Genomic DNA, 27320 nt, shown 5'->3' on the forward strand with positions numbered 1-27320 from the left:
AGAACAGAACTAGAAAGAAAATTTCGAACACTGAGTAGTATGAAATAAGTTGTTACAGCAAACCAAAAGTATACCTTTTGACTTCTATTTCCCTTCCTAAATTGTGAGAATATTCCATTTAAAACCAAGTGCAAAAGTACAAATGCCAATTTAATAATATAAAGAAAGATTCTTTACTAACAAAACAATGTCAGCAACTTCCACTATTAATTGTTTAACAATTGACCCTTACGTTTTCCTATGTTGAATTAATCATTAACAAAACAAAGTATTTAATCATGTGATCAACATTTTCGTACTGTACGAAACCATTTGATTATTAATCAAACATCATTTCCATCATCATTATCTAATGATTACACAAATAAATGAATACCAAGAACGAAAAGGTAACATAAACGTACCTGCTTAATTTTTATAACTTGTCTTCCACTGTGAAAAAAAAGTAGTTCTCTTCTTATGCCGTAAGAAACTGTCTTATTTTGTGCTGAGACTCAGAAATAGAAAACCCTACCAACTTAATTCATTCTCTACATGGGTTATGTGATAAGAATATTAAAATATATGTGGGCCTAGTCCAATTTGTTTTCACAGTAACTTCCTTAATTCCCTAACTATTTGTCTACTTTAAAAATTATCCCCTCCATCAAGTACTATATTTATCAACTTATACCTTATATGGGTGCAAATAATATTCCTATGAATAAACTATTCACACACGATAAATAAATAAATAAGTATTCAAATGTTTCCCCGTCAATTAAATAACCGAGTCACCCATTACCGCAAGCTATAAGCACTAAAATAAGACCACGGAAAGGGTGTTTTAGGAATACTAGGTCTAAAAGTGCTAAACGACCAAATGGGTCGTTACAGCTTAAAAAAAAAAAAGTAAGACTTTTTGTGGCGACTAAACGTCGCCACTAAATGGCTGCTATAGAAAAATCAGGCTTTTTAGTGGCAATTAAAAAAGTCGTCACTAAAGGTTAAATATCTCAAAACATGTATAATATGTATATATTTAGTAAGAAATATCCCAAAAAACTCTGAGGCGATTTTTGTATATAATATATATCGTTTTGTGTATAAAAATATGTATCAGTACCTATCTGTAATATATAGAAACTGTATAAAATATGAATCACTAAGGTATGTATCATTTTTGTATATAATATGTATCATTTGTGTATATAATGTGTATTATAGAATAGAAAATTGTATCATTTTTATATATAATATGTATCATTTTTGTATAGAAAATGTATGCATAATTCCAGCATGTGTATATAAACTATATCAGTCTTGTATAGAAATTGTATCATACATATAAAAAATGTATCATAGAAACCGTATCATTGTGGTATATAATATGTATCACTATTGTATATGTTAAAAATAAATATCATATCATTATTTTATAATATGTGTATAATAAATGTATAATTAACGTATAATTTATGTATAATAAATGTAAGATTAATTACAACATATGTATATAAAATGTATAATTCTTGTATATAAAGTGTATATATAATTCCAACATATGTATATATGCTGTAGCAGCCCTTTAGTGGCAACTAATTGGCGACTTAGTCGCCACAAAGAGTCTTTTTTTTTAAGCGCTGGGTTGTTGGGCCGGTCAGCCTTGGCATTATTTTGGGCCGACCGGCCATTTTTTGGCATTAATTTGGGCCGACCAGACACCTAGTGGGATTAAGCCCAAACAGTGGTTAAATGTGAGATTAGTTTGGCTGAGTGGACACACAGTGCCCTTTTCCCTAAAGTAAATACAACAATATATCCCACGTAACAGTAATAAATGATGGTCTTTATGATAAGTAAAACTTCCACAAATAGCTATCTTTTAATAGCTTCTAACTAGTTATAGCTACAAATTGAAGATTTACAATTCGTAGCTGCTTTTGGCTGTATTTCAGTTGTATCTCGCATTTTTGAAATACAGTGAAATATAGTGAAATACAAAGAAATACAAAACGCGTTAGAGTAAATTTAGGCTCTATTTTTGGAACATATTTTTTTAAAAAAAATCTAAGAGAAAAAATAAGCTATATTTTTGGAACATAATATTATTTTCCTTTTTAAATAGTAAGTCAAATTAAATCAACCATATTTCACACAAATCACTGAAGAGTAAAATCAGGCCCGATTTATGGAACCCTTTTTTTTTTTTTTTAAATTTATGGGATTCAATTTAAAACTTCCCATAAATCACGCATAACAGTTGTTCTTCCATAAAGGCTTACGAATGTCTCTCAACTTTTATCACAATCAAAACTTTTTAAATTCAAAAACCACTAAAGACCTAAAACTTCCAAATACAGAAAAATATACATTGAAATATAATGAAATATGGTTAATTGTTTAAGAAATATAAAGTTGTAGTATGCGTGTATACAATGGAATATAATGAAATATATCAGAAACTGTTTCATAAATTAGAAATACAAAATGCAGAGATACAGTGAAATACAAAAGTCGTGAAAACAAAGTATAGTAAAAATAGGCTCTATATTTGTAACATTCACTATATTTACACAAAAAAAAGATAAATACATTGAAATACAGCGAAATAATATGCTGAAATATAGTGAAAATTAAATCTATTGTTTGTTAATACACAGAAATACACTAAAATATACTGAAACATATTATCAAACACTTGGTGGGCATGAAGCTCCACAACTCTCATCAATGGTGTTCTCATGGGAAATAGGCGAGTCGTCTTGGATTGCTACAAAAAGGACGTTATCCAGAGATAAAGACTTTCAATTGGACTAGTTAATAAAGCTTCACTCCATCGTCCTTCACCGTTGTTAGAGCTCTTTTTTTTCACTCCGTCGTCGACCATGGCTCTTTTTAATTAAGCTTCACTCCGTCGTCGACCATGGCTGCTGCAACTACTGTAGGATTCTTCTGATTTGTAAGAGAAAATGAGATCTAGGTTAGGTGATGGAACAGAGAGACAAAGAGGGGTGAGGGAGAAAATAAAGTTGGTAGGTGAGCGAAAATCAATTTAAAAGACTAGGAGCTGGAACAGAGAGGGAAAAAGGGATGAGGGAGAAAATTGATTTGATAGGTGAGAGAAAAATATTTGAAAAAAAAAAAAAATTGTGGGTAAGTGGGAGAGAGGTACCTTATTTTTAGGGAAATACACTGCAGTTACAAAAACAAGTTATAGATGATAATTTGATAAATAATTAAGCTACCAAATATAAATTTAAAAAAAGATATCTATTACTAATAAATAAGTCTTAGAGATAGTTATGGGCTGTAAATTTTCCTATGATAAAGGGGAAAAAACATTACTAGGCAGTATTTAAAAAATATTTTCATAATAGTAGCAGCATTAGCTAGTTAACATTCCATGTCAACTAAATATTATCTCATAAAACAACTTCCAAATAAAAATCCCTAATTTACAATTGGATCCTATTTTCCAATCAAAATTTTATCTCCCGCAACAACCATTCCATCTTTTTTGTCATTTCCTTTTTTCGTGTCTTCCTTTCTTATTTTCTTTTTATACATGAAAATTCTTCCTTTTGTTCCTTTCTTTGAATATTAACATTTTATTTTAACATGTTGTATCTTTAATTGGTGGTAATTGCATATTTTCTATTTCAATAATTATATATAACAAAACATGTATTAGTGGTATATAATAAGTACAATGCACATCTACTAATTATTATTATTATTTATTTTATATATACATACCATGTATATCTATTTTATATCTATGGTCATATATGTTATACCATGCATATTTTATTATAAACGTATGTATTTATATGTTATACCGTGTATATCCTTATTATACCATATGGCTATATATGTTATACCATGCATATTTTATTATACCACGTATGTATTTATATGTTATACCATATATTTTTATTATACCAAGTATATGCATGGTATAACAAAAATATATATGGTATAACATATAGTACTGCTTATAACCAAACCTAAAACAAAGATCATTAATGATAAACGGATTGCTTAAATAGTGGAGAAAATAATGATGAAAGTGAAAGAATTAGGATTATTAGTCGTATACTAATTTTTTAATTAGTGAAAAAGATGATTATGAAAGAGAAAATGATATGTATTAATCAGGATTTAAATGAATTCCTTAATTAGTGGCCCTTCTTTATTCATAAGGTATCTTAAGAGTTAAAATATGCTAAATTCGTAAGAAGATCTGTCATTTTAGGAATAAACAAAAAGTACTGCCATTTACGATAATACTCTTAGAAAAGTGATTTATCGTGTAAAAAAGCCCAAGTAACAGTTATGGTTGAATCAACCCAAAACACTAACAGATGTCCATTCCTTTTTTTAGACTTCTGGTCTTCCTTTTTTTTTTGTTTTTTTTTCGGTAACTAATATTTGTATTAATAACCAAAGGAATAATTACAAAGCAGCCAAGCTTAAGCACTGCTTGCTTAGTCTTGTAGGGTTCAGCCCTAACAGTTAATACTCTATCGTCAGAAACTAACTACTACAAACATTTACTATCCAGGACTCTAGTAGGAAGTAACTTGCACTGGAACACTTAGCATAAGACTTCAGAACCTGCAATGTGTCAGCCTATGTTTTACTGTTGGAGGAGCTCTAACATTGCATATACACGTTATTTCTTTGGCCACCTGCTCCCATTGCTTTTCAAGTTTTTCAAAGATTCTCGTGTTTCTTTCCCACCAAATAGCAGCTATAAACTCTGGATAGACCATTCTGAACAGCTGAACCTGCATAATTTTTCCTTTAGTGATCTGTAACATAGTTTGATATTGAAGTAGCCAAGTTGTCACCACTGGCCACCGGATTTGTAACCATTGCATAAGTCTCCTCCACACCAGTTGGGTATATGGACATTCATGAAACAAGTGATCTTTTGTATCGTTGGCATTATGAAATAATTGACAGAGCGGGTCCACTTGGATTTTCCACTTTCTCAGTCTGTCTAACGTAAGGAGGCTGTTTTGGATTTGCAGCCACATAAGGAAAATAGTCTTAGGCCTAGCTGCGTTTTGGCAGAGCAGGTTTCTCCATGGAACTATGGGATGATCTCCAAGCAGTTGAAGATACCAGTGTTTGGTCAAGCCTCTTGTTGTGTTTGTTGTTTGATGGACAGCTTGTAAATACTCTCTAGTTCCTAATATCTTCCTCACCATCCAACTTGCTTGTTGAGGGATGTTAATATCCTCCAATATTTGCCCTTTGAGATAATAAACATGAACCCATTTTATCCAGAGCTTATCTTGCTTATGTGCCAAGTCCCAGCAGTTTTTTGTGATAGCAGCCTTGTTCCATGTTTTCAAGTTTATCAAATTCATCCCCCCGGCTGCCTTTGGAAGGCACATCCTGTCCCATGACACTAAGGCTCTTTTGGTAAGTGAGTTAACCCCAGACTATATAAAGCTTCGACAATAAGCATTGATAGCTTTGATTACTTTGGCAGGTAAAACAAATAACTGGGCCTAATAAGACTGAACACCAAAAATAACTGATTTCACCAAGTGGATCCGTCCTGCATATGATAATTTTTTTGCTGTCCAGGATGGGATTCTTGTTACCACCTTCTCAATTAAAGGTTGCCATTGTAGGATGCTCAGTTTCTTGGTTGTGAGGGGTACTCCCAGGTATTTGAAAGGCAACTCTCCTAGTCCATACCCTAGATAGTGGCTGATCCTTTGAGATTCAGCTGAGTCCAGACCTCCTATGTACACTGAGCTTTTAGCCAAGTTAGGTTGAAATCCAGATGCCCTTGAGAACCTGATAAACTTGTCTTGCAATTTTGTAATGCTTATGAGATCAGCCTTAGCAAATAGGAGAAAATCGTCTGCAAAACATAGGTGAGTGATACCTAGTTTCGCACATCTTAGGTGATCAAAGTATTTAATCATGTGATCAACATTTTCGTACTGTACGAAACCATTTGATTATTAATCAAACATCATTTCCATCATCATTATCTAATGATTACACAAATAAATGAATACCAAGAACGAAAAGGTAACATAAACGTACCTGCTTAATTTTTATAACTTGTCTTCCACTGTGAAAAAAAAGTAGTTCTCTTCTTATGCCGTAAGAAACTGTCTTATTTTGTGCTGAGACTCAGAAATAGAAAACCCTACCAACTTAATTCATTCTCTACATGGGTTATGTGATAAGAATATTAAAATATATGTGGGCCTAGTCCAATTTGTTTTCACAGTAACTTCCTTAATTCCCTAACTATTTGTCTACTTTAAAAATTATCCACTCCATCAAGTACTATATTTATCAACTTATACCTTATATGGGTGCAAATAATATTCCTATGAATAAACTATTCACACACGATAAATAAATAAATAAGTATTCAAATGTTTCCCCGTCAATTAAATAACCGAGTCACCCATTACCGCAAGCTATAAGCACTAAAATAAGACCACGGAAAGGGTGTTTTAGGTGTTGACACCCAATTTTGTCCCGCCTCTCCTCCAAAATACCTATTTACGCTTCTAATATTTTTAGAAAATTAAAAAATATATATATTAAAAAAAAAAACAAAAAAATATAATTATTATCCTCTTATCAATACCGGCATTTAATTATTCTATTACAGTTACTAGCCGTCATTATTATTATTATTATTATTATTATTATTATTATTATTATTATTATTATTATAATTCGCATCTTTATCATTTTAGCATATTTTACCAGCTTACGCACACGCATTGCATTTATCTTTGCATAATTAAATAATAGCGTTTATTTCACTATGGATTTTCAAAAAATATTATTGCACGGCTATTATAACACCATATGATTTTATTACCCGAGTCCTAATAATCACACATTTTTTTGTATTAAACAATGTTTTGTCACCCTCGGTATATCGTTAATTAAAATGGGTCTTTTATTCAAATTCAAAAGCCAAACTATTTCTTGCACTCAGTCCGTATTTTTGATTTATCGGATTCCAAATCAAAGTCCAATCGACTCATAAATATTTTTTGACCAGCCTATATTTTTTACCCTAATTTCTAGACCAGTCCATGTTTTAATTTATTAGCCCATTCTTTTAATACCCGATCAAAAATTGACCCAGTCCAAAAAAAAAAAAGGACCGGGTCTGGCCCATTTCCCATTTTTAACAAGGGAAACCCTTTCCCTCATTTACCCTCACCCCTCCGCCGCTCCTCCTTCTCTCCCGCCCCTCCCCTTCGTCTCTCTCTCTCTCTCTTTCCCTTTCTCCCCTCTTCTCCGTTTCAGCCACTATCCCCTGTTCCCCGCCACCACCGCCGCCTACCCCACTCCCATTTCCCTCTGTTCCCCACTCGTCTTGTCTCCCCCGCTCCTCTCTCTCTCTTCGTCGAAGAAAACCCTAATTCCCCCCTTTAAATACGAGATTTCCAGTAGAGAAAAAGGGAGGGATCACAAGGTTTGAGAACCCCCAAAATTGCCTTGCAAAAGACTAGATCTTGAACCCGAAATCCCTAAAAAATAAGGGAGGTTTTTTTTCGATTCATGAAATTCCCCTAGAACCTGGGGATTTTTTCGATTCAAGAACCTCCCCCCGCCTAAGAATCAAAGTCGTTTAGCCGCCGAAATTCCCTGAAATTAAAGATCTTGAAACCCCAAAATTCTCCGAATATAGATATATATATCAAGTTTTCAGTAGTCTTAAGAAATTCTAAAAGTCGAACCAAGAACATTAAATCAATTTTCTATTTTTTTTTGCTTGCCTCTGGGTCGCTTTTAATCCAAGCATACGCAAGTTCGAATTTCAAAGTGTTCGAGTGGATATCGAAACCTTCGCCTCGCTTCGCTGCACCCGAAGAAGGTAAATCCCATTCCTTCCCTTTTAATTTTGTATGTTCATGTGTTTGTATGGTTTAGTTCGATGTTCAGCTTAGCTGTAGTAGTAGATGAGTCATTATTACATTTTAGTTTAGTTTAGATATTGTCGGATGTTGCTGTTCATTTAGTTCAAGATGTTCGGCTTATTTGAACATAGTTTGTTTACATGCTGAGAATTCAATCTGGTAAATTGTATGGATTTATTTGGAGTCTCATTCCTAATTAATCTGGTTAATGATCAGTCTAGGCACATATAATCTTTCTGTTGTTTATAGTTGTGCATGTTAGTTTAATCAAGTTAAACCTAATCAAATAAGACCTAGTCAATCTAATATAAATTGGATAAATAGTCTTTAAAGGAATACAAATATTTAAAACCAATTCTGTCTTTTTTTTTTGGATTCTATATTTGGAAGAAGGAAGTTTCAATTTGGTTGAGGTCGCTGTTTCCTTACTATGATTTTGACACTCCCCTGCCTTGAATGAAATTTACTTGCCTGGTTATTTTCATGTATGATGCTATCTCCCTGTTATTCGCATGAAATCAATTAGGTGCTCTCTTCCCTTAGTATGTAAGTCACCTTCCCTTAGTTAAATTTAGTAACTGCTCGAGTGCTTCAGACTACTTATGTGATCTGTTTGGTTAGTCATATTTTGGTTCCTGTCTGTAGTTGTATAGGTCGCATTATGCATGTTTAAGCTTGGATTAATCCTGTTTATAGTTCTGCAGTTGTTCAGCCCCATATTAAGTATCTATTTGGGTAGTCATATGCTAGTTAGGTCTACATTGCTTATCTATTCTTCATTTGGTCAGTTCTATATATTAGCTGGTAGTTTGCTAATTATGTGCATATGTTTGCCTTTTAATTGTTCTGCAGTGGTTCATTTATGTCTTGTTTGGGTTAGCCATATGTTATTTAGCTTATGGAAGATTAAGTATGGTGTGCCTGCTCCATAATGATTGGTCACAGATTAGTTCAGCTGCTTAATTGTGCCATATTTGTCCAGCTCTGGCTAGTGGGGCATCAGATTGCCCCCTGTGGTTTTGCTTGGCTGTACCTTTATATGATACCATATAATAGTTTAGGTTTGTTCTTATTCCATGTGCTAGTTTAGCAGAAATCTTATTGATACAATTGTATATGTTTATTTTGATGCCTAATAGTTTAATATAAAAGTGAATGTTGTTTCAGTTTGATGTCTCTTTCATATTAGCTTAGCATGAACATACGTACATTTTGTGCCTCTATAGTTGTTAGCTTGACTTGATCCTGGTTTTGTCCTTTGTGTCATGGTAACCTCACTTAGAATATGGCCATTTCCTTCCTTATTTTGCCAGAATATGTAGTTAAAGTCGCCTAGTAAATCTCTGTTTGGTTATTCAAAATCCTCTGTGCCTTCATATTGCATCCTGTTTTGAGCTGTCAGCTTGTTCTCAACCTTTGACTCTTTGTTTGTGAAACAAAATAAGTAGGTGAGCACTTATTCTTCATTTGGTTCTGCACTAAAGAATATAGCAGGTTATGACTGGAGTTTTCACTTTCCTGTCACAGTTGGAATTATATGAATCTTGCAAAAAAGTAAATGCTCTAGTTTGTATTAATGTGTGTTTGGGGCTGTTTTTTTTTCTATTCTTATAGGAAGTTTAAGTTTTTTTTTGTTTTTATATGTGATCACAAGTATAGATTAAAGAGAAGCAAAGCGTGCCTTTCCTTTGTGTTTACTCTCGATAATAATTTAGCAGTTCCGTAAATAAGTATATGTTTCTGGTTAAAAACGAGATTTAGATGTTGGAGAATAATGGAAATTAAGCTTCCTAAGTTGATTAAGTGAACAGTTGGTCTAAAATTACTCCTCTGTTGCTTTTAAATCAGTGAGTACATTTCACTTTCACTTCTAATTATGCTTTGGCCTTACGTTTTAGATAAAATATGGACAAATCTCTAGCTAACCGAATCAGCTGTTTCATAAGTTATGTTCAGTCACCTCTCTTTGGTCAGTGGTTACATGTTTCAAATAAACTCTCTTTGAGTATTTTGGTGTAAAATGTGTTGAAAGAATGACTTTGTTTTATTAGCTTGTTCTAAGGTTTAGTCTTTGAAGCTATGTGTTTGGTTTGAATATGTTAGGTGCCACTACATTATTAACTCGTTCTACGGTTTAGTCTGTGAAGACATGTGTTTGGTTCGAATATGTTAGGTGAAAGTACAATTTTTGTTTCAGTTAATAAAAAGTCTTAACACCTGTCCTAACATGCCCATGTATTTTCTCCCTTTTATTAAGTGTTAGCATTTCGAGTCAAATTAAGTAAATACAGGTCGTGGAACATTTGAATCTTCACCGAAATCCTTAAAGTGGGTTTATTATGTCTAAAATATATTAAGTTCTGAGTAGCTACAGTTGTGTTATTTTGATCAAATATGTTGGTTAAATCTTGTTGAGTGTGATCCAGCGCATACTTGCCTTGTTTTGATTCAATGCAGCGTGATAGCATATCTTGTTATGATGGTTTAGTGTGTCACCAAAATCTTACAGTGGCATTCTATCCCGTCATTAGCATATTTCTATTTTTGCTTAAAATGAGTTAGAAGATTTCTGAAATCAGTATCTACAGCATGAATGGATCTGTTTTGGTGATTCTGTGTCTATATAAATCTTACATGTTTGTGCCCTACAATGTGATATGTTGGATTTTGTATATTTAGGCATATTACTAGTATACTTTTATTGAATCATGTTGATGGAGAGGTTAGATTGGTCATTATGGATCAAGCTTGAACCCTCCCCGGTATTAGCCATGCCTGGATTCGTGAAATCCATTGGAACTTGTGCGACATCGGGAAAATGGGGGCAAAAGCTCTTCAATAGTAATCTTCTACCCACCCTCATGAAGGTGTATACATGAAGTGTACTTAAATACATATGGTATACACATAGTCTATTGACATGTTTTGAATTTATATTCTACATGTTTAACCTTATTCATTGATTAGATACTAATTCTTTTCCTTTCGTTTTTATGCATGACCTTCGCATACGAGTCCGAGGACTCGTCTTCCGCATTCAATGTTGGGCTAAAGCCCAACGAAACTCTCTTATCGAGTCACCCCCATCAATTCGCAAGAAATAATGTTGGGCTAAGGCCCATACGATAGCAACAGTCCACAGCAGAGGAAACAAAATATTGGGCTGTTGGCCCAGGCAAACAACTATCAGTCCGAAAATGGGCTGAGCCCATTTAACTTATTTCCCTTCTATTTTATTTTGTGTATTTAATTTGTATTGTATGACTAACTCTTTTTCTTTTGTGTGTTATTTTCTTAATTTAGATGAACTTTAGATGAATTAGTGGATTAACCTTAGCTAGGGGTAGTTAACTTAAGAGAGAACTAACAATCAATTTCACAAATTATTCTCTCCTTTTCATGCTTTATTTATTTGAAATAATCAATTTGAAAAATGACATGACTATATATTTTAAATAAAAGGAATCACATTCTATCATAAAACGTTTCAAAACGCCACTAGTACGCAATTATAAGTATAATCTATAAATAACCCTCCAAGTTCGAATCAATCATGCATTTAATTAAACATAATCAATAAAAGATAATTAAAAGAGAATTCACTTCTTTCTGCTCTCCATTTAAAGAGTAGTCTAGATTTTTTTACATAGTCATATTTATATCACACTATCTTATTCAAAGTTCAAATTTTGCGAAATCTTCTATTAAAACTATTACTCATATGCAAGTTATCTTCTACAAGTTTTGTTTTAAAATAGTATTAGCATTTAAAATCATATCAACGTACTTTAAGTGTTACTTAACATTTCAAACCCTCTTTGCTAAACGGCATTTGAAATTTCCTTTTCTATATAAATTATCATATTTTCTATCCGTCTTATTCTAACTAATATTTCTCATTTAAAACCTTAGTAATATCTATAAGCATTATTTTAAATAGCATTGCAATATTTTTTATCCTTTTTAAACCTTAGTAATAATTTACAAAATTATTTTCTCAAATATTATATCCGCATTTAATTCAATTAATTAACCTAAGTTTGGCTGGATAACCGTAAGTTAACGGATTCTAAAGGATGCCTAACCCCTTCCCTTTAGGATAATATAGAGCCCTTACCCAGAATCACACTGGTTAAGCAGACTATTGACGGAGGTTTAGTTTTAACTTTACCTTAGTTAACATTTAGGTGTCCTAATTCACCGTTAAATTAATTAGGTGGCGACTCCTTAAAACAAATAAATAGGAATCACCAATACGTCGTGCTCCCTAATTTTGACCCTGGGTTAAAATGGGGTGTGACATTAGGAATACTAGGTCTAAAAGTGCTAAACGACCAAATGGGTCGTTACAGCTTAAAAACAAAAAAAGTAAGACTTTTTGTGGCGACTAAACGTCGCCACTAAATGGCTGCTATAGAAAAATCAGGCGTTTTAGTGGCAATTAAAAACGTCGTCACTAAAGGTTAAATATCTCAAAACATGTATAATATGTATATATTTAGTAAGAAATATCCCAAAAAACACCCTCTCCGAACTCATAAAAAAAAAGTGAACCCCATATTTAAAAAAAAAAAGGCAACGTCAAAAAAAAAAAAAAAAAAAAAGGAACGTGCACCCCATATATTAAAAAATCAAATAATATTCATGTAATTCCCAAAGTATCTTCAAAATATTTAATTGCTGTATTTGCTATTCCGCCATGTCATTTATTTGTTATGTTTACTAAACTAAATATACTTAAAATATAATTTAATTACTTTTTTATTTTTATTCTTACTCTAATAAATGTGAAAAGATATTAGTATCAAATGAATAATTCTAATTCACATTTCCTTAAAAACCATGCAAAAGACAACATGACAAGTAAAATAAGCTAAACCGAGAATATTTACCAAAAATTAAAAAATAGCATTTCTTCGTTTAAATAGAAATCAATTTCTACTTTGTTTCGTTTTAAACATGTAAAATTAATTTAATAATTTGAATTAAAATTATCCAAATCAAAAGTCAATAAAAAACAATAAGTATTTTACATCTTTAAATTAATCGAATTAAAATTGAAAGTATCAACTGATGCTTAAATATTGCTATTATTTTATCTCAAAGAGAGGAAAATAGTTTTCTTTTAAACAAGTTTTCTCTTTTAAAAAGTATTAATAAATTTTCGTAGCAAACACGAATATAATAAAGTTTTAGATACGGAGCACAAACTACAATGTTATATTAATCGTATTTGGAACATAGTGTATATATATATATATATATATATATAATCACTATCTAAACACAACTACATATACATAGATACACTATAATCCGAAGTGTTGGATCCGTGCGCAGCACGGGCATAGGCCATCTAGTATAATGAGACACGTTCAAATGTCTCTCTAATTGGAAAAGAAAATTGGCTGCAAAATTTCTAAACTTTACCACGACGGACAAATAATAACCTAATAATAAAGACCAACAAGAGATCACAAAAAGTCAAACAACACACCAATTATGAAGGTCCAAGTGGGGTGGTCTTAAGAAATTAACGAGGGTAAAAAGTGAGAAAATGCAAGGCAAAGATAACTAATTGCAACCATATGTAAGCATAAAAATATTGAAATCCTATACTAAACTCTAATAAATGACAAAAATAATCCTCTGAGGACTACAAAAAACCCTCATTCTCTCTTATATATAGTTGTAATCTAGAAAATATATTTCATCACATTTTACTTTTCCAACCTAATATCAAGAGTACAGATTTTGTACTATAAGTTCTTAAAATGATAAAAAGATCACTTTCTTTTCTTATGAGAAAATAATTTATATCTTTATAATAAGGGAAAATCTCATTTATAAACTCCCTCATATCATATCTATAATTTAGAGCATATCCGGAAGTAGTAATAATAGTAACTGCCGTAGTAATAATAGTAACAACCGAAATCATACTTATCAAATCTTTACTAAAGGGTTTTACTTAAAAGCAAATATATATACCATATCAAAATGATATCTAACGGTATCATGGTTGTCAAACTTACGGGATCTTACAATAACACTGTCATAATCCTCTATAACCTCATGAATGACCTTAATTCTTTCAAGCTCATACGGATTTACTACGACGCAACCTAACGCCAAGGTACGAGGTGTTACAGTAACTTCTGATTAACTCTCGTTTTATAACATTATTGCTATAGTGGGGGAGAGAGGAGAAAATGAAAAGATTATTAAGTGCATTAACTATCACGTTGAAATCTTAGGATAAAAGAGCTTTAGTCTCCTCAAGTCTCACATTAAAGAATATGATTAAATGGCTAATTGACGTATTTATTCTTGTATAATAATAATAATAATAAAAAAAAAGGTTGGGGAAAATGTTAAAAAAATGAAAAAAAAAATAGGAATGAAGGTCATAGAGAGGTGCCACATCACCTTGTCTATGCCTAACTTTATTATATATATAGATATAGATTAGACAAGGTTAATTTATTTTTTAATTATATTATTATATATGTTGACCTTTGTTGAGATAATTAGTTCTCAAAATACAATCAACTCCGAGCTTTCATTCATTAAAAGAAGAGAGTTACCATGGGTTAACGATAAATAGTATTTTAATTATGATGAAACAAATGGAAATTGGTCGATTCATTGAAACATGTTCAATTAAATAAGACATTACTTTATACGTTTCACTTTGTTGATTCGGCATATCTGTTTTCTTTTTTCTTCTCAATGAGAGGCTTCATGTAACAGCCCGATATTTTTCGAGTGAATTTTAGAGTTATTTTCTTAATTATAGCCTACTAATTTTAACGAGTTTCATATCGAAATGGGTATTGATTATATTCATATTATATGTAGGTATATATATTTATTGGAAAATATAGGTTATATGATATAATAAATGAAATGGGGAAATCAGTTAAGTAAATAAGAGGGCCAGACCCACTATTTTATTTACAGGCCACGTCTTAGACTGTTACTAGGTATTAGTATAATATTCTGATATTGAGGGGAATAACATGAAACATCAGACGAGACGTTTTGCTGTGAAAGTGAGGAAGATTAGAAATTTCCAACTGTCATGTTCAGGTACTGCACTTAGTTCCTTCTATATCCATGTTTCATGAATTGAATTAGGATCTGTAGCACAATTTGTTCTTTATGGGATAATGTCAAGAATTCATCTTTGGGGACGTAATGATTATGGGTGTCAAGATTGTGTTCATTAGGCTTTGGGAGTAGAAATATTATTTAATAATAAACAATACCTTTTTAGATTTTATTTCAACATTGTACAGGGAATTCATTTTTGGCATCTCCAACTATTGTGTAATTATATTATTATAAGGCATGGATCGTATAACTCATGTATGGGGATGGATGATTATGAAACTGAATTTCTACCGTAGTGTGCCGAGACTATGTGTGTATGGGCGCGCGCAGAAAAAATAGACAAGTGGGATTTTGTACCTAGGAATTTGCACCAAAATTTTCAAACCACAAATATATGCTTCTGTTAACCTCTTTTTCTTTCTTTGATCGGATAAAAAATTGCCATTTAGTTCTACTCTCTTCTAGTTTTAATGATAAGAGAAGATTTATAAATTATATCATTAACAGCATAGTGGAAACGTTTTTAAACCAATTGAGTTGTTGAACATAGCGGTGATTAAATGGATTAGTCTACTAATAGCGTGATAGTTATTGGACTTTGACCTAGGGTTGCCTAAAATTATGGAATCAGTTCCCTAGACTAATTTGAACGCATTATTTATGTTATTAAATAGATTGAGGCTATTGGAGATCGTTTGAAGAGAATTTGGCGTTCCAAGATAGGTTTGCATTCCGGTTATAAGGCAAGTGAGGCTTAAACTCTTAGTTTACTTGCTTTTCATAAAAAGCATATGGTTTGTGTTGTATGTATGCATTTAAACCATTTAGTTCGTGTGAGTGGGCGAGCATGATCTAAACTGGATAATTTCCAAGTTTCTAAAGTAATGACCGTATGAGTCCTTTAGCGTAATTTCGCTTAAATAGATACTATTTATATAAATGTAAAGTTTATAGGTGGTATTGATTGGATGTATGTTCCACTTATCATATCTTCAGAGGGGCATACTTCCACAGGTCCCATTGATGTTCAGTGAGAGATATATGCTAGAATTTTAAGTAACCCGGGTAAGATGGGGGTAAATAATGCCCTCTCCGGAAGACGGGTAAGACATACACAAATATGTACTATGTCCCGTGAGCATAGATTCTGATTCAGTGTAGGGCATCTATTGCTTGTCCGGGTAAGATGGGGGTAAATAATGCCCTCTCCGGAAGATGGGGTAAGACATAGACAAATACGTACTATGTCCCGTGAGCATACATTCAGATTCAGTGTATTTCATGTATTGCTCATCCGGGTAAGATGGGGGTAAATAATGCCCTCTCCGGAAAATGGGGTAAGACAGAGATAAATACGTACTATGTCCCGTGAGCATAGATTCAGATTTAGAGTATTTCATGTTTTGCTTGGTTGTGCTTCATGATTTTAGCTTTAACTTCAGTGTTTGTATATATTTAATATACTTGTTGTGTAATTGCTTTTATGCATTATCAGGTGTCACGACCCAGCCCCGCGGGCCATGACTAGTGCCCGAGCTGGGCACCCATATATACCTGTCAGACATAATCGGACTGATACTATAGGTCCTCAATCAATCCCAACGTAATGACATACGCAAGCCGACGAGGCTGCCACTGTATATATTATTATTCTACGCAAGCCGACAAGGCTGCCACTACATATCAGAATATCACGCAAGCCGACATGGCTGCTACAACAGAACGATAATATATGCAAGCCGGCAAGGCTGCCACAACAAAACGATAATATATGCAAGCCGGCAAGGCTGCTACAGCGCTAGAACATCCATAATGACCATATAGGCACAACTAACCACATCTGCACACAACCCACATACATGTCTACAGACCTCTAAGAGTATCAACAGTAACATATGACGGGACAGGGCCCCGTCGTACCCATGGACAAAAACATATATATATGCATATCAGGAAGTCGGTACCAAAATCTAGGCTCCGGAACGACGGAGCTCTCCAAGACAGCAGAAAGGGAATCCTAAGCTGGCGACTCACCAAAGCGAGTATCTGTACCTGCGGGCATGAAACGCAGCCCCCCCGAAGAAAGGGGGTCAGTACAGAATATGTACTGAGCATGTAAAGCATGAAATATAGTAATCAGGATCATAACTGAAATAAGAAGTACAGGAAACAAGTACAATGTTCAGAATATCAAAACACCATGCCTTTGAAACATAAATCATGCATGTCAATTTCATATATCATACTCAACCTGTTATGGGACGTAGTGACATAATTAGGTAATCATCTTGTACATATGTATATATATAACATGTCCCGGCCCTATAGTGAGGGACTCGGTAAATAAAATCATATCATCATCATGCATATATATATAACGTGTCCTGGCCCTCTAGTGAGGGACTCGGTGAATAAAATCATATCATCATCATGCATATATATAATGTGTCCCGGCCCTCTAGTGAGGGACTCGGTGAATAAAGTCATCAAATGCCATCCTGGCTGCCATCATCGTATCATCATATCATCATGTCATCATATCATCATATACATATACGTATAACGTGTCCCGGCCCTCTAGTGAGGGACTCGGTGAACAATGCAGTAAAGCTGTGCACGAAAACGTGTCCTGGCCCGGGACTCAGTGAAAGGCATGTTGAGACTTGCACGAGTGGAGTAGTGAGCAACCATATGCAAATTAAAACATTTTCGAAGACTCCAAGGAATAATCAACACGAGCTATCATTTAAAAATCAGGACAATAGTCATATTAAATACCTTTCGAATGTTACTCGGAACATATCAAATAACTCTCGAATGTCATCATAAAGTATATCAAAAGGGCTTAGAAATCATAGTCATATGTCAATAAAATATGAAACATCTTATAGAAGTTCGAGTATTAGTTATCATAGAATTCCCAAGAATAGGAGCGTGTATATATCGACTATTATACGATGTATAGAAAACTGGAGAGGGAGGCTCAATCACTTGAAAATGATAATATCAAGAAGTGAATAAGAATCATAAATGTCACTCAAACTTATGAATGGAATTACCCCAAAATCCATATCATTCATCACTTACACCTAAGACATGCCAAAAGAAGGAAGTGACAGCTTTACATACCTCATCGCTTACTCACTCATCCCATGTCTCATTTCTTGAACCTGCAAGTCTTATATACTTCCTTTTAAATAGCTACCACGGAACCAGTCCGTCCAATTCTCACGTTAACCGTAAATGAGATGGAATTTGTCCGCTCTTCCTCAATCTTCTAAGAAACAAGCGGCTTCGACAACTTGGAAATAAACACAACACGTTGATGCATATAGTTTTCATTGCTACCTCCACTCCATTTGATGAATATCTTAAATTCAAGATGGGCTACCTTAAAAGAGTTGATGTACAGTTATCCATCTTCAATGAGAATTGATAAAGTAAAGGTATAAGTTTAAAAGTAATTGTATTGCTATTACGTTGAACATGCTTGCTGCTAGTTTAACGGAATTAACTTTACAAGTTGAAAACTCAATGAACTATCTTTCCTTTATTTATTGGAATGTGGGGCCCACCCTTAATAATTATAAATTCTAAAACTATTTTAAGATTGCCACCAAATACGTATATGAAGAATGAATCATTTCAACCTTTATTGAGTGGCTCGCATATGGAAAGGGTCCTTTCCCACTTATCTATTTAATTCATTAGCTAACCTTTTTTAGTCTTCCACTAAATCCAAAAATTTAACAAATTATTCACATAATTAATTTTTTTTTATTACAACTACAGCCAATCCTATAATATTCCAGCCTACAAAATAATTCATAACAACCACCAAATAGTCCACATGATAACAATAACAATTTATCCGATTTTCCGTAATTAATTTCGTAGTTTCCGTCTCACAATTTAACTATGACCTAGATGAATTTAATTATATCTAGGAGTGGAGAATTATTACCTTATGTGCCAAGAAATACTCTTTTCCACCTTACTTCACCACGAAGTAATCCCGTACTTTGCTAAGATTCGGAGGAAACTGATGTTATAACCATGAAATCAATGAAAGAGGACGAGAAAGTTTGCTACTCCTTGTTGAAGGGGAAACATCCAGCAACCTATTTTGCTTCCTATAGGTAAGAAAGTGTATGTATATCTAGAGGTTAAGTGGCAGGGGTGTAACAAACGTAATGAAAAGTGGAAATTTTAATGTAACATCGTGTAAATGTTAAACGGAGAAAACGAAGAAGATTGAAGGGGAAAAGTGAAGTAAGAATTTACAAAAATAATTTATGTGTCGGCAACGGAAATGAAAGCCATGTAGTTAATGATAGTGTGTAGTTATGGAACCATAGACACGTATATGGAACTATTAAAACTAAGGGGTAAGCATGAAAATGACTATGATGCCCTACATTAATTTAAAGACTAGAACTAATATATTAATGTCAACTCATCTTGCTGGAATAATAATAGTACTAACGTGTTAGCTAATTTGTTAAATATACTAGTAACAATCTTATTCACTTAATGGGTAATTGTTGCACATGGTAACAAAATAAAATCACTATTTAATTTCTTGATCTCAACTCACTTAAATAGCAGTTATTTTTAACATACTTCGTATACCCATTACCATGACCATGTGATGTAACACTAGTTCATAACCTCATTGGCCACACATAGAATATTATTTTCAATCATCGTCGTCACACTTTTTTGTCTTAAATCATTTCGGGACTTCATTCCTTGTATACACCAAGATATTCATTTCACGCTTGAATATGATCAAATCTCCAGGCTTAAATAAATTTACTCATGTTGGTAGGTCCAATTTCCTAGTCCAAAAATACGGGGTATTATAGCTCGGACTGCATTTCCATTCAAATAAATTTTGAACCTCGACGAGACTTATTTTCTTAGATTTGTTTAACTTCAAATATTTATAACACACCTGTACCATCACTACAACCACCCATAAGCTTGGGAGGATAGCCTTGTCTTCGTTACTAATATCATTTAACTTGCACGCTTTCCAACACATGAAAATATGGGATGTAACATCAGGGATTTCAAAGACTTGCCCCAGGGGTAAGCTGAGAGTGTCGATGATCTTGCTGGGTCTTTTAGACTCACACTTGTTGATGTTGTATCTGTGCAGGTGTGGTTAACGGTGACCAGGTAGCCGATACTTGATTCATTCCAGCTTTGTTCAGTCCAGTTCAGTAGAGGTGAGCCACCATTAGATCATGGCGGCCTCTTCTTCTTTAGTTGACTTAGTAGTATTCCGAGCTACGTCTCGTACTTTTATATTCAGACTAGCAGTTTTATGACTTAGACATTTTTATGGGATTTATGGGCAAGACTCAATATTTGTATTTCGCTTCCGCACTTTTCTTTATATTATGAGACTTTGCGTATTATTCATTTTATTCGTTAATTTTCGCATGATTTGCTTAGAGGATTCGCCTTATGGGTAGAAGCTCGTCAGGTGCCCGGTCACGGCCTGAGTGTCAGATTTGAGTCGTGACACTTCCCCAACAACACTAACAACTTTCATGATCTTTCCCAATCCAATCTTTTTCTATTACTGACACACCGGAGCCTGGATACGTAACTCTCATATAAATATTGGATATAAATTTTCAAGTTATTAGATATAAAATTTTCTTATTTGAGAACTAGGAGTAATATAAGACGTTTATAAATTAAAATATAAAATGACATCAGTCAAAATATCTAATATTTTAAAATATTAAAGAAAAATATCATCAAACAAAAACCTCTTTGACTCTTCAAGTCATAGATGTGTTAAATTGGTTGGACATAGATATAGCGTCAAATCCATATAGATTATTCATATGATCAGTCCCATTAATTTGACATTGAAGTACATTTTACTAATTGCTCTCCAAAAGTACTTTACTTTTGACAACAAAGAGAAAAATAAATGCCTCATAGCTTGTTGAATTGGTCTCCAATTCAAGCATATTCAGCACAACAAGTGAATCCTGTGCAAGACTCAAGTTCGTACTATGCAACAATACAACTTGGATGGCATGCTCCGCATCAAAGACAATAAAAAAAGAGTTTAATTAATAATACTAGCAAGTAACATAACTTATTTTTAAGATCGCAAATCTCGCATTTTAAAGAGGTTTACATATAGATGTATATAAAAATACACTGAAAGTGTACAAAACTTAAGATCTTAAGCTTAAACAAACCATAAAAAGTGATTTCGTTCTCCCTTTTATTCTGCAACATTTTATCCAGCATCCAGTCCCCATATGATTAACGAGTCTAGCAATTCCAATGCCTTTCGCTCCAAGTTTCTCCACATGCGTAGCAAAATTGTTCTTTACACCTGAATCCTCAATATATATAAGCTTATTCATTAGTTAATTTAAACAAGTTACAATAGATATATGCACACATCGTCAGTCTAAAGAAATTTCACTGTCAGGTCAATTAAAAATATATCTACAAAAATATATCTGCAGATAAACCTTTTTTAAAATATGAGATCTCCGTGCTACAACATGTAAATAATGAATTAGTGGTGTTATCAGTGGCGAATTCAAAATTTTCAGTAAGAGATTCAAAATATGAAAGAGTAAACGAAGAAGCCAAAAGAGGTTCAACAGTGGCGTACGCAGGATTTTTCATAAGCAGTGTCACCGTGTAAAAGAGTGAATAACTGAATAAATCACTATAATGATATCATATTACAAAAAGACAACTCAAATCATATTAATAAAACTCAATCCAAGTACATTATTACAATTCTCCTTGATGAGATTTCATCTTTTGAAAGGTATCCATAATAGCCTCATTAGAAATAGTACTAAATACTTCTTTTTCTACAATATATAATTGCATTAAATATTGTGTTATGGATGCCTTCAGAAAATAAAATCGAACTCTGTTCTCAAATTGAAATTTTAACCATCTCGATATTAGCAAGACGTAAAATAAAAAGTTCATGTCGATAACTCTTACGAGGATTAAAAACCGTAAAGAAACAATAAAACATAGGTAAATTTAAATATCAATATGATGAACACTAAATAATTTCATTGTATAAATTAGAAATAAAATAAATTATTGTCATGAAAAAATTGCTAGCACTTAATAAAATATTATGGTGAAGAAAGTGCTAACCTGATGTGGCAATCGGGATAAAGAATGAGAAGAACTTATATTCTAATTTGAAAAGTGGGCAGCCATCAATTATATTCTCATTGATAAAAGAATTTTTAAGGTTATGACTTATGAGTTTTTTTTCGGGTTTTAGCTTTTAAGTTACTTGACCAATTTGGTATAGAATTAGAGTAGGAAACGGCTAAGTTATTTTACTGTTTTTTAGGATTATATTTAGGATTTAAATTATAGTATAAGCACAAAAAAAAAAAAAAAAAAAAAAGAGGCCAGGCGGGTTTGATCTGGCGACCTCACCTTCAAAATGCAACTCCTTACCATCAGACCAACGCACAGCTCTGTGCAAGCAGTGTCACTTTATTATATTTATCGTTTACTTTCGTTCCATTTATTTTATATATATCTATATTTCGTAAAACAATTCGACGAAGCAGTGTCATGTGACACTACTCGGACCAACATAAACCCGCCCCTGGTTCAATGTCTACTATATACTATTAAGAAGAGCCGGTTGGGCTCACTTTCTCATCGTCCGTCCCAATTTAATAAAAAAAAAAATTGTGAGCCCCATATATATTAAACAACAACTAATATTAAAAAAAATTGTGGGCCCCATATATATTAAACAACAACTAATATTAAAAAAATAGTGCAAATTAACAATGTAAAAAAAAAGTGCACCCCATATTAAAAAATCAAACAATATTCATGTAATTTTCAAAATATCTCATTAAGTCAATAATGATGGATTCATTGCCACGTGCGTATTCATAGCAAACACTAATATAATAAAGTTTTAAATACGGAACACAAACTACAATGTTATATTAATCGTGTTTTGAACATAGTATCCCATATTGACAAAATCAAGCAATATATATATATATAAAAAAAGTTATATATGTATATATATGCATAAAAATAGTGCAAATTAATAATGTAAAAAAAAAGTGCATATATATATATATATATATATATATGCATAAAAATAGTGCAAATTAATAATGTCAAAAAAAAAAAGTGCACTCCATATTAAAAAATCAAACAATATTCATGTAATTTCTAAAGTATCTCATTAAGTCAATAATGATGGATTTATTGCCGCGTGCGTATCAATCCATTAGTTGGAGCAAATGAAATTGCTTTTCTTCAAAAAGTTAAGTAGTCAAACCATACAATTTTCTTTCTTTTTTTATATTAGCCTAAGATCTAATCTAGATATTAAACTGTTGTATTTGCTATTCCGCCATGTCATTTATTTGTTATGTTCACTAAAATAAATATACTTAAAATCTTTATATTTTAAATAAGATAGAATTTTTTTTATTTTTTTATTTTTATTCTTACTCTAATAAATGTGAAAAGAGATTAATGTCGTAAAAAAAAATATATCAAATGGAGATCAAATAATGAATAAGGTAAATTAGTCAAATTATAATTCTAATCGACGTTTTCTTAAAAAACCATCCAAAAGACAACATGACAAGTAAAATGAGCTAAACCGAGAATATTTACCAAAAATTAAAAAATAGTATTTCTTCGTTTAAATAGAAAATCAATTTCCACCTTTTTTCGTTTTAAACATGTAAATTAATTTAATAATTTGAATTAGAATTATCCAAATCAAAATTTGATAAAAAAAATAATAAGTATTTTACACCTTTAAATTAATCGAATTAAGATTGAAAGTATCAATTGATGCTTAAATATTGCTATTGTTTTATCTCAAAGAGAGGAAAATAGTTTCTTTTTAAACAAGTCTTCTCTTTTAAAAAATATTAATAAATTTGCCAATTTTGTATTCGTAGCAAACATTAATATAATAAAATTTAGATACGGAGCACAAACTACAATGTTATATTAATCGTGTTTTAAACACACACACACACACATATATATATATATATATATATATATATATATATATATATATATATATATATATATATAATCACTATTCAAAGATAACTACATACACATAGATGCACTATAATCTAAAGTGTTGGGCCCGTGCGCAGCACGGGCATAGGCCGTCTAGTATATATATAAAAAAGAAAATTTAATTATGTATAAATAGTGTAATTAACTTCCTTGGCCCTTCCTCCCTCCGCCCCTGGGTGTTACGCTGATGATGTATATTACTTAAACTGATAAATTATACTAGCCAAAAGTAGCACACTAACCTGCAAGTGATGTGCATACAACCATCAACCTTCTCGACAAGGGAATTGCAGTGAGGGCAATTCTTCCATTTGCGATTCTCAGCAAGCAACTTAACCCTTATGTCATTTTCTCTGTCTTTTTCTTCCTTTTGAAACTTGTCACAATTACGCCCAGTGTGCCAAGGGACTCGACACTGGGAGCAGAATGGTCCTTTGCACGAAGGACATTTGCCCTTAGTAATCCCTTCAACAGGATCAAGAATGAGCAACTTTGAACATCTTTTATTAGGACAGTACAATTGTTCTTCCCTTCTTGCAAGAGCATTATATCTCGAGGTTAAAGAGTCTTCAAGAATATATTGCATTTCTAGTTCATTTGCACATTCGGCATCTGATATCTTGCTAGGCAGAGCCATTTAATTAGGAATAGTAAGCTGATGTATGTGTGCGCACAATTAAAGGGTTTAATATTCTATATTGTTTGTCCATTAGCTATAGGTATGTCTTTATACTAGTCAAATATAATTTATTAAGCCTTGTTTATCAAGGAAGTTGTTGGAAGGGGACACGTAGACTTGGTGAGTTCAACCGACGAAGCAAGTGCCGACGCCCGCACGATGATACGATTATAAAAACGTCATCGGTGACATGATTATAAATCTTGGGAGAATAGGACGGATATTGATTAGATCTTTATGATATATATTTCATATAGTATTTAGTTTTAATTAATTTAGGTTTTATATCCCATTATATAAAAAAATATTGTGGTGGAGTATTTAATATTTTGAAAAAATAAATTATTCTCAAATATGAAATAATAATGGTGAATAGTTTAATATAATATATGAGTAATTAAATGACGAAATGATTAATAATTATGAAAATCGTGAATACTCAGAAAAATAGAAGGATAAGATTTGACTGAAATGATTTGCGACTAGTGGCGGTCGTCGCTCAGTTAGTTGGATTCTGAACTTTTACCTTATTGAAGAGGGCTCCATTCTCCACTTTATAATTTCTTCTCTCATTTCCCTTTTCCTTACCTCCTATGTATGTAGGCCTATTCACGGTTTTGGTTAAAATCAAAATCAAATCGAATAAAAAAATCGACATTTGATTTGGTTTTAAATTTTAAAAACCGATAATATTTAGTTTGGTTATGGTTCTATTAAAAAATAACCGAATAAATAACCGAATCAAACCGATAAATTATATACATATATTTTATAATTATTTATATGTATAATATTAGTTTTTCATAAATAATTATAAATATTTTATACCTTTTAATCAATAATTTAAATTTTGGTCTACTTATTTCACATGATTGTTTAAGGAGAAAAAAACAACTCCTTATAGTCGAGACCCTAGTCTCGGGGATAATGATAGAAAAACATCTGAAGTTTGAGATTATTATACAGTTTTTTTAATAAAATGGGAGAATTGAGGGCAAAATGCAAGTACTACCCCAAAGTTTGGGATCATTACACAAAGTTTTTTTATTTCATATATTTTCATTTTAATTTTAAGTAGTCTTTATGTTTAATTAATATGTATGTTTGTAACAATAACTAAAAGCTCCTATGCTCTACTTTATTTCTAGGTATGTGTATTAAGATGACAAAAATGGTGCAACCACTACTAAGTTAATTTTTAGCTCTATATGTAATAGTTTAGCAACTTTAGGTAACTTGAGTACTACACCATCACTAATAGTGAAAATGTTTCTATGATGTATGTTCCACCTTAAAATATAAATAAAACTTATCGTTTGAACAAAAAAAAAATAAGACATGTCTTTTTCAACTTTTTAATGTTTTACTGATAAGTCTCATGACTGCTAGTCATAAACCGAAAAATCGAACCAAACCGACAATAACCAAACCGGTGATTATTATTTTATTTGGTTTGGTTATAATTTTCGACATTTAAAAACCGACTAAATTAATTTTATTATGATTTTAATCAATAACTGACCCAAACCGAATCATAAACACCCCTACTCCTATGTAACGGAGAAAAAAGGCTTTAAAAAAAAAAAAAAAAAAAACCAGTGGCTGTGTCCCTCTTAGCGCATTGTAGAAGCAGCCTTTTTGATTGTGGGCGGGCGATACTCTTTTTTCTGAAAGAAATTTGACCTTTTCATTTTTAATCACATCAAACACAGTGAATGACTAGCAACAGAGGAGTAGGGAGCAGTTAGAGAAAATCCTACATAAATATCTTATATTCCGGGTTTTAATTTATATCAAGGTATTTGATTATACGCCAAATTTAAGAATAAAATGAAGAATTTTAAAATTTATGATCTAAAATAAGTCATGTTATAAATTAGCTTATTAAAAATAAATTGAGAAGTTTAAAGTCAAATTGTTACATGCTAAATATAGCAAAGTGTTATTTAAAAAAAAAAGTGTCACATAAATTAGAAGAAAAGGCCTATTAATTTACGTTATTGATAATTCCACTTCTCAATTAATGTGGAATGAATTTCAGAAGGGAAGCAAAAAATTTAAAAGATTAATAATCTAATATAAGTCATAAATATTTTGTCTATATATTATTTTAATAAAAATACAATTTATAGTTTAAAATTAAATTTATTTCTAAACAGGGAAGTGTGACATGCTCTCGGAACATACTTTTAAAAAAAAATATGACTTGAAAAGAATGAAATACTATTTAATTTATTATTTTATTTTATTACTAATAAGGAGAGTTCCAGCTGCTTGTGGTCCTGGCCGACCAAATGGATTTCAGTTTACTTTCCCTTATGCTACAAGTTGTATACAAGTTGTAACTGTCTAAAATATCATATGATGATAGAGGACACGTGGCACGGTGGTAGAACCTGTACCATCAAGATTTTACTCGGTTTCAGAAATTGAAAGCTAGGTGGACTTACTTACCCACAAAGTACTAACTGGAGAAGATGTGGACGCCAACCCGATTTAACGTTGATATCTCAAAA

General features: G+C 32.2%; 1 protein-coding gene and 1 long non-coding RNA gene across 2 annotated transcripts; both read right to left on the minus strand.

Annotated features, from left to right (window-relative positions):
- Positions 1-16746: 16746 nt before the first annotated feature.
- Positions 16747-19374, minus strand: LOC132634314 (uncharacterized). The gene is made up of 3 exons (XR_009580110.1): positions 18985-19374; positions 18150-18411; positions 16747-17072 (listed from the first exon to the last, which is right to left on the minus strand). It is a non-coding gene; the product is annotated as an uncharacterized LOC132634314 (long non-coding RNA).
- Positions 19375-21044: 1670 nt separating this feature from the next.
- On the minus strand, positions 21045-25005 carry LOC132634315 (E3 ubiquitin-protein ligase RSL1-like). The gene is made up of 2 exons (XM_060350583.1): positions 24368-25005; positions 21045-21390 (listed from the first exon to the last, which is right to left on the minus strand). The coding sequence occupies exons 1-2, from the start codon at positions 24760-24762 to the stop codon at positions 21327-21329; spliced, it is 459 nt and encodes a 152-aa protein (XP_060206566.1). The 5' UTR covers positions 24763-25005; the 3' UTR covers positions 21045-21326.
- Positions 25006-27320: the final 2315 nt, after the last annotated feature.

Source organism: Lycium barbarum, chromosome 3 (genome assembly GCF_019175385.1).
Source record: "Lycium barbarum isolate Lr01 chromosome 3, ASM1917538v2, whole genome shotgun sequence".
NCBI classification, from domain to species: Eukaryota; Viridiplantae; Streptophyta; class Magnoliopsida; order Solanales; family Solanaceae; genus Lycium; species Lycium barbarum.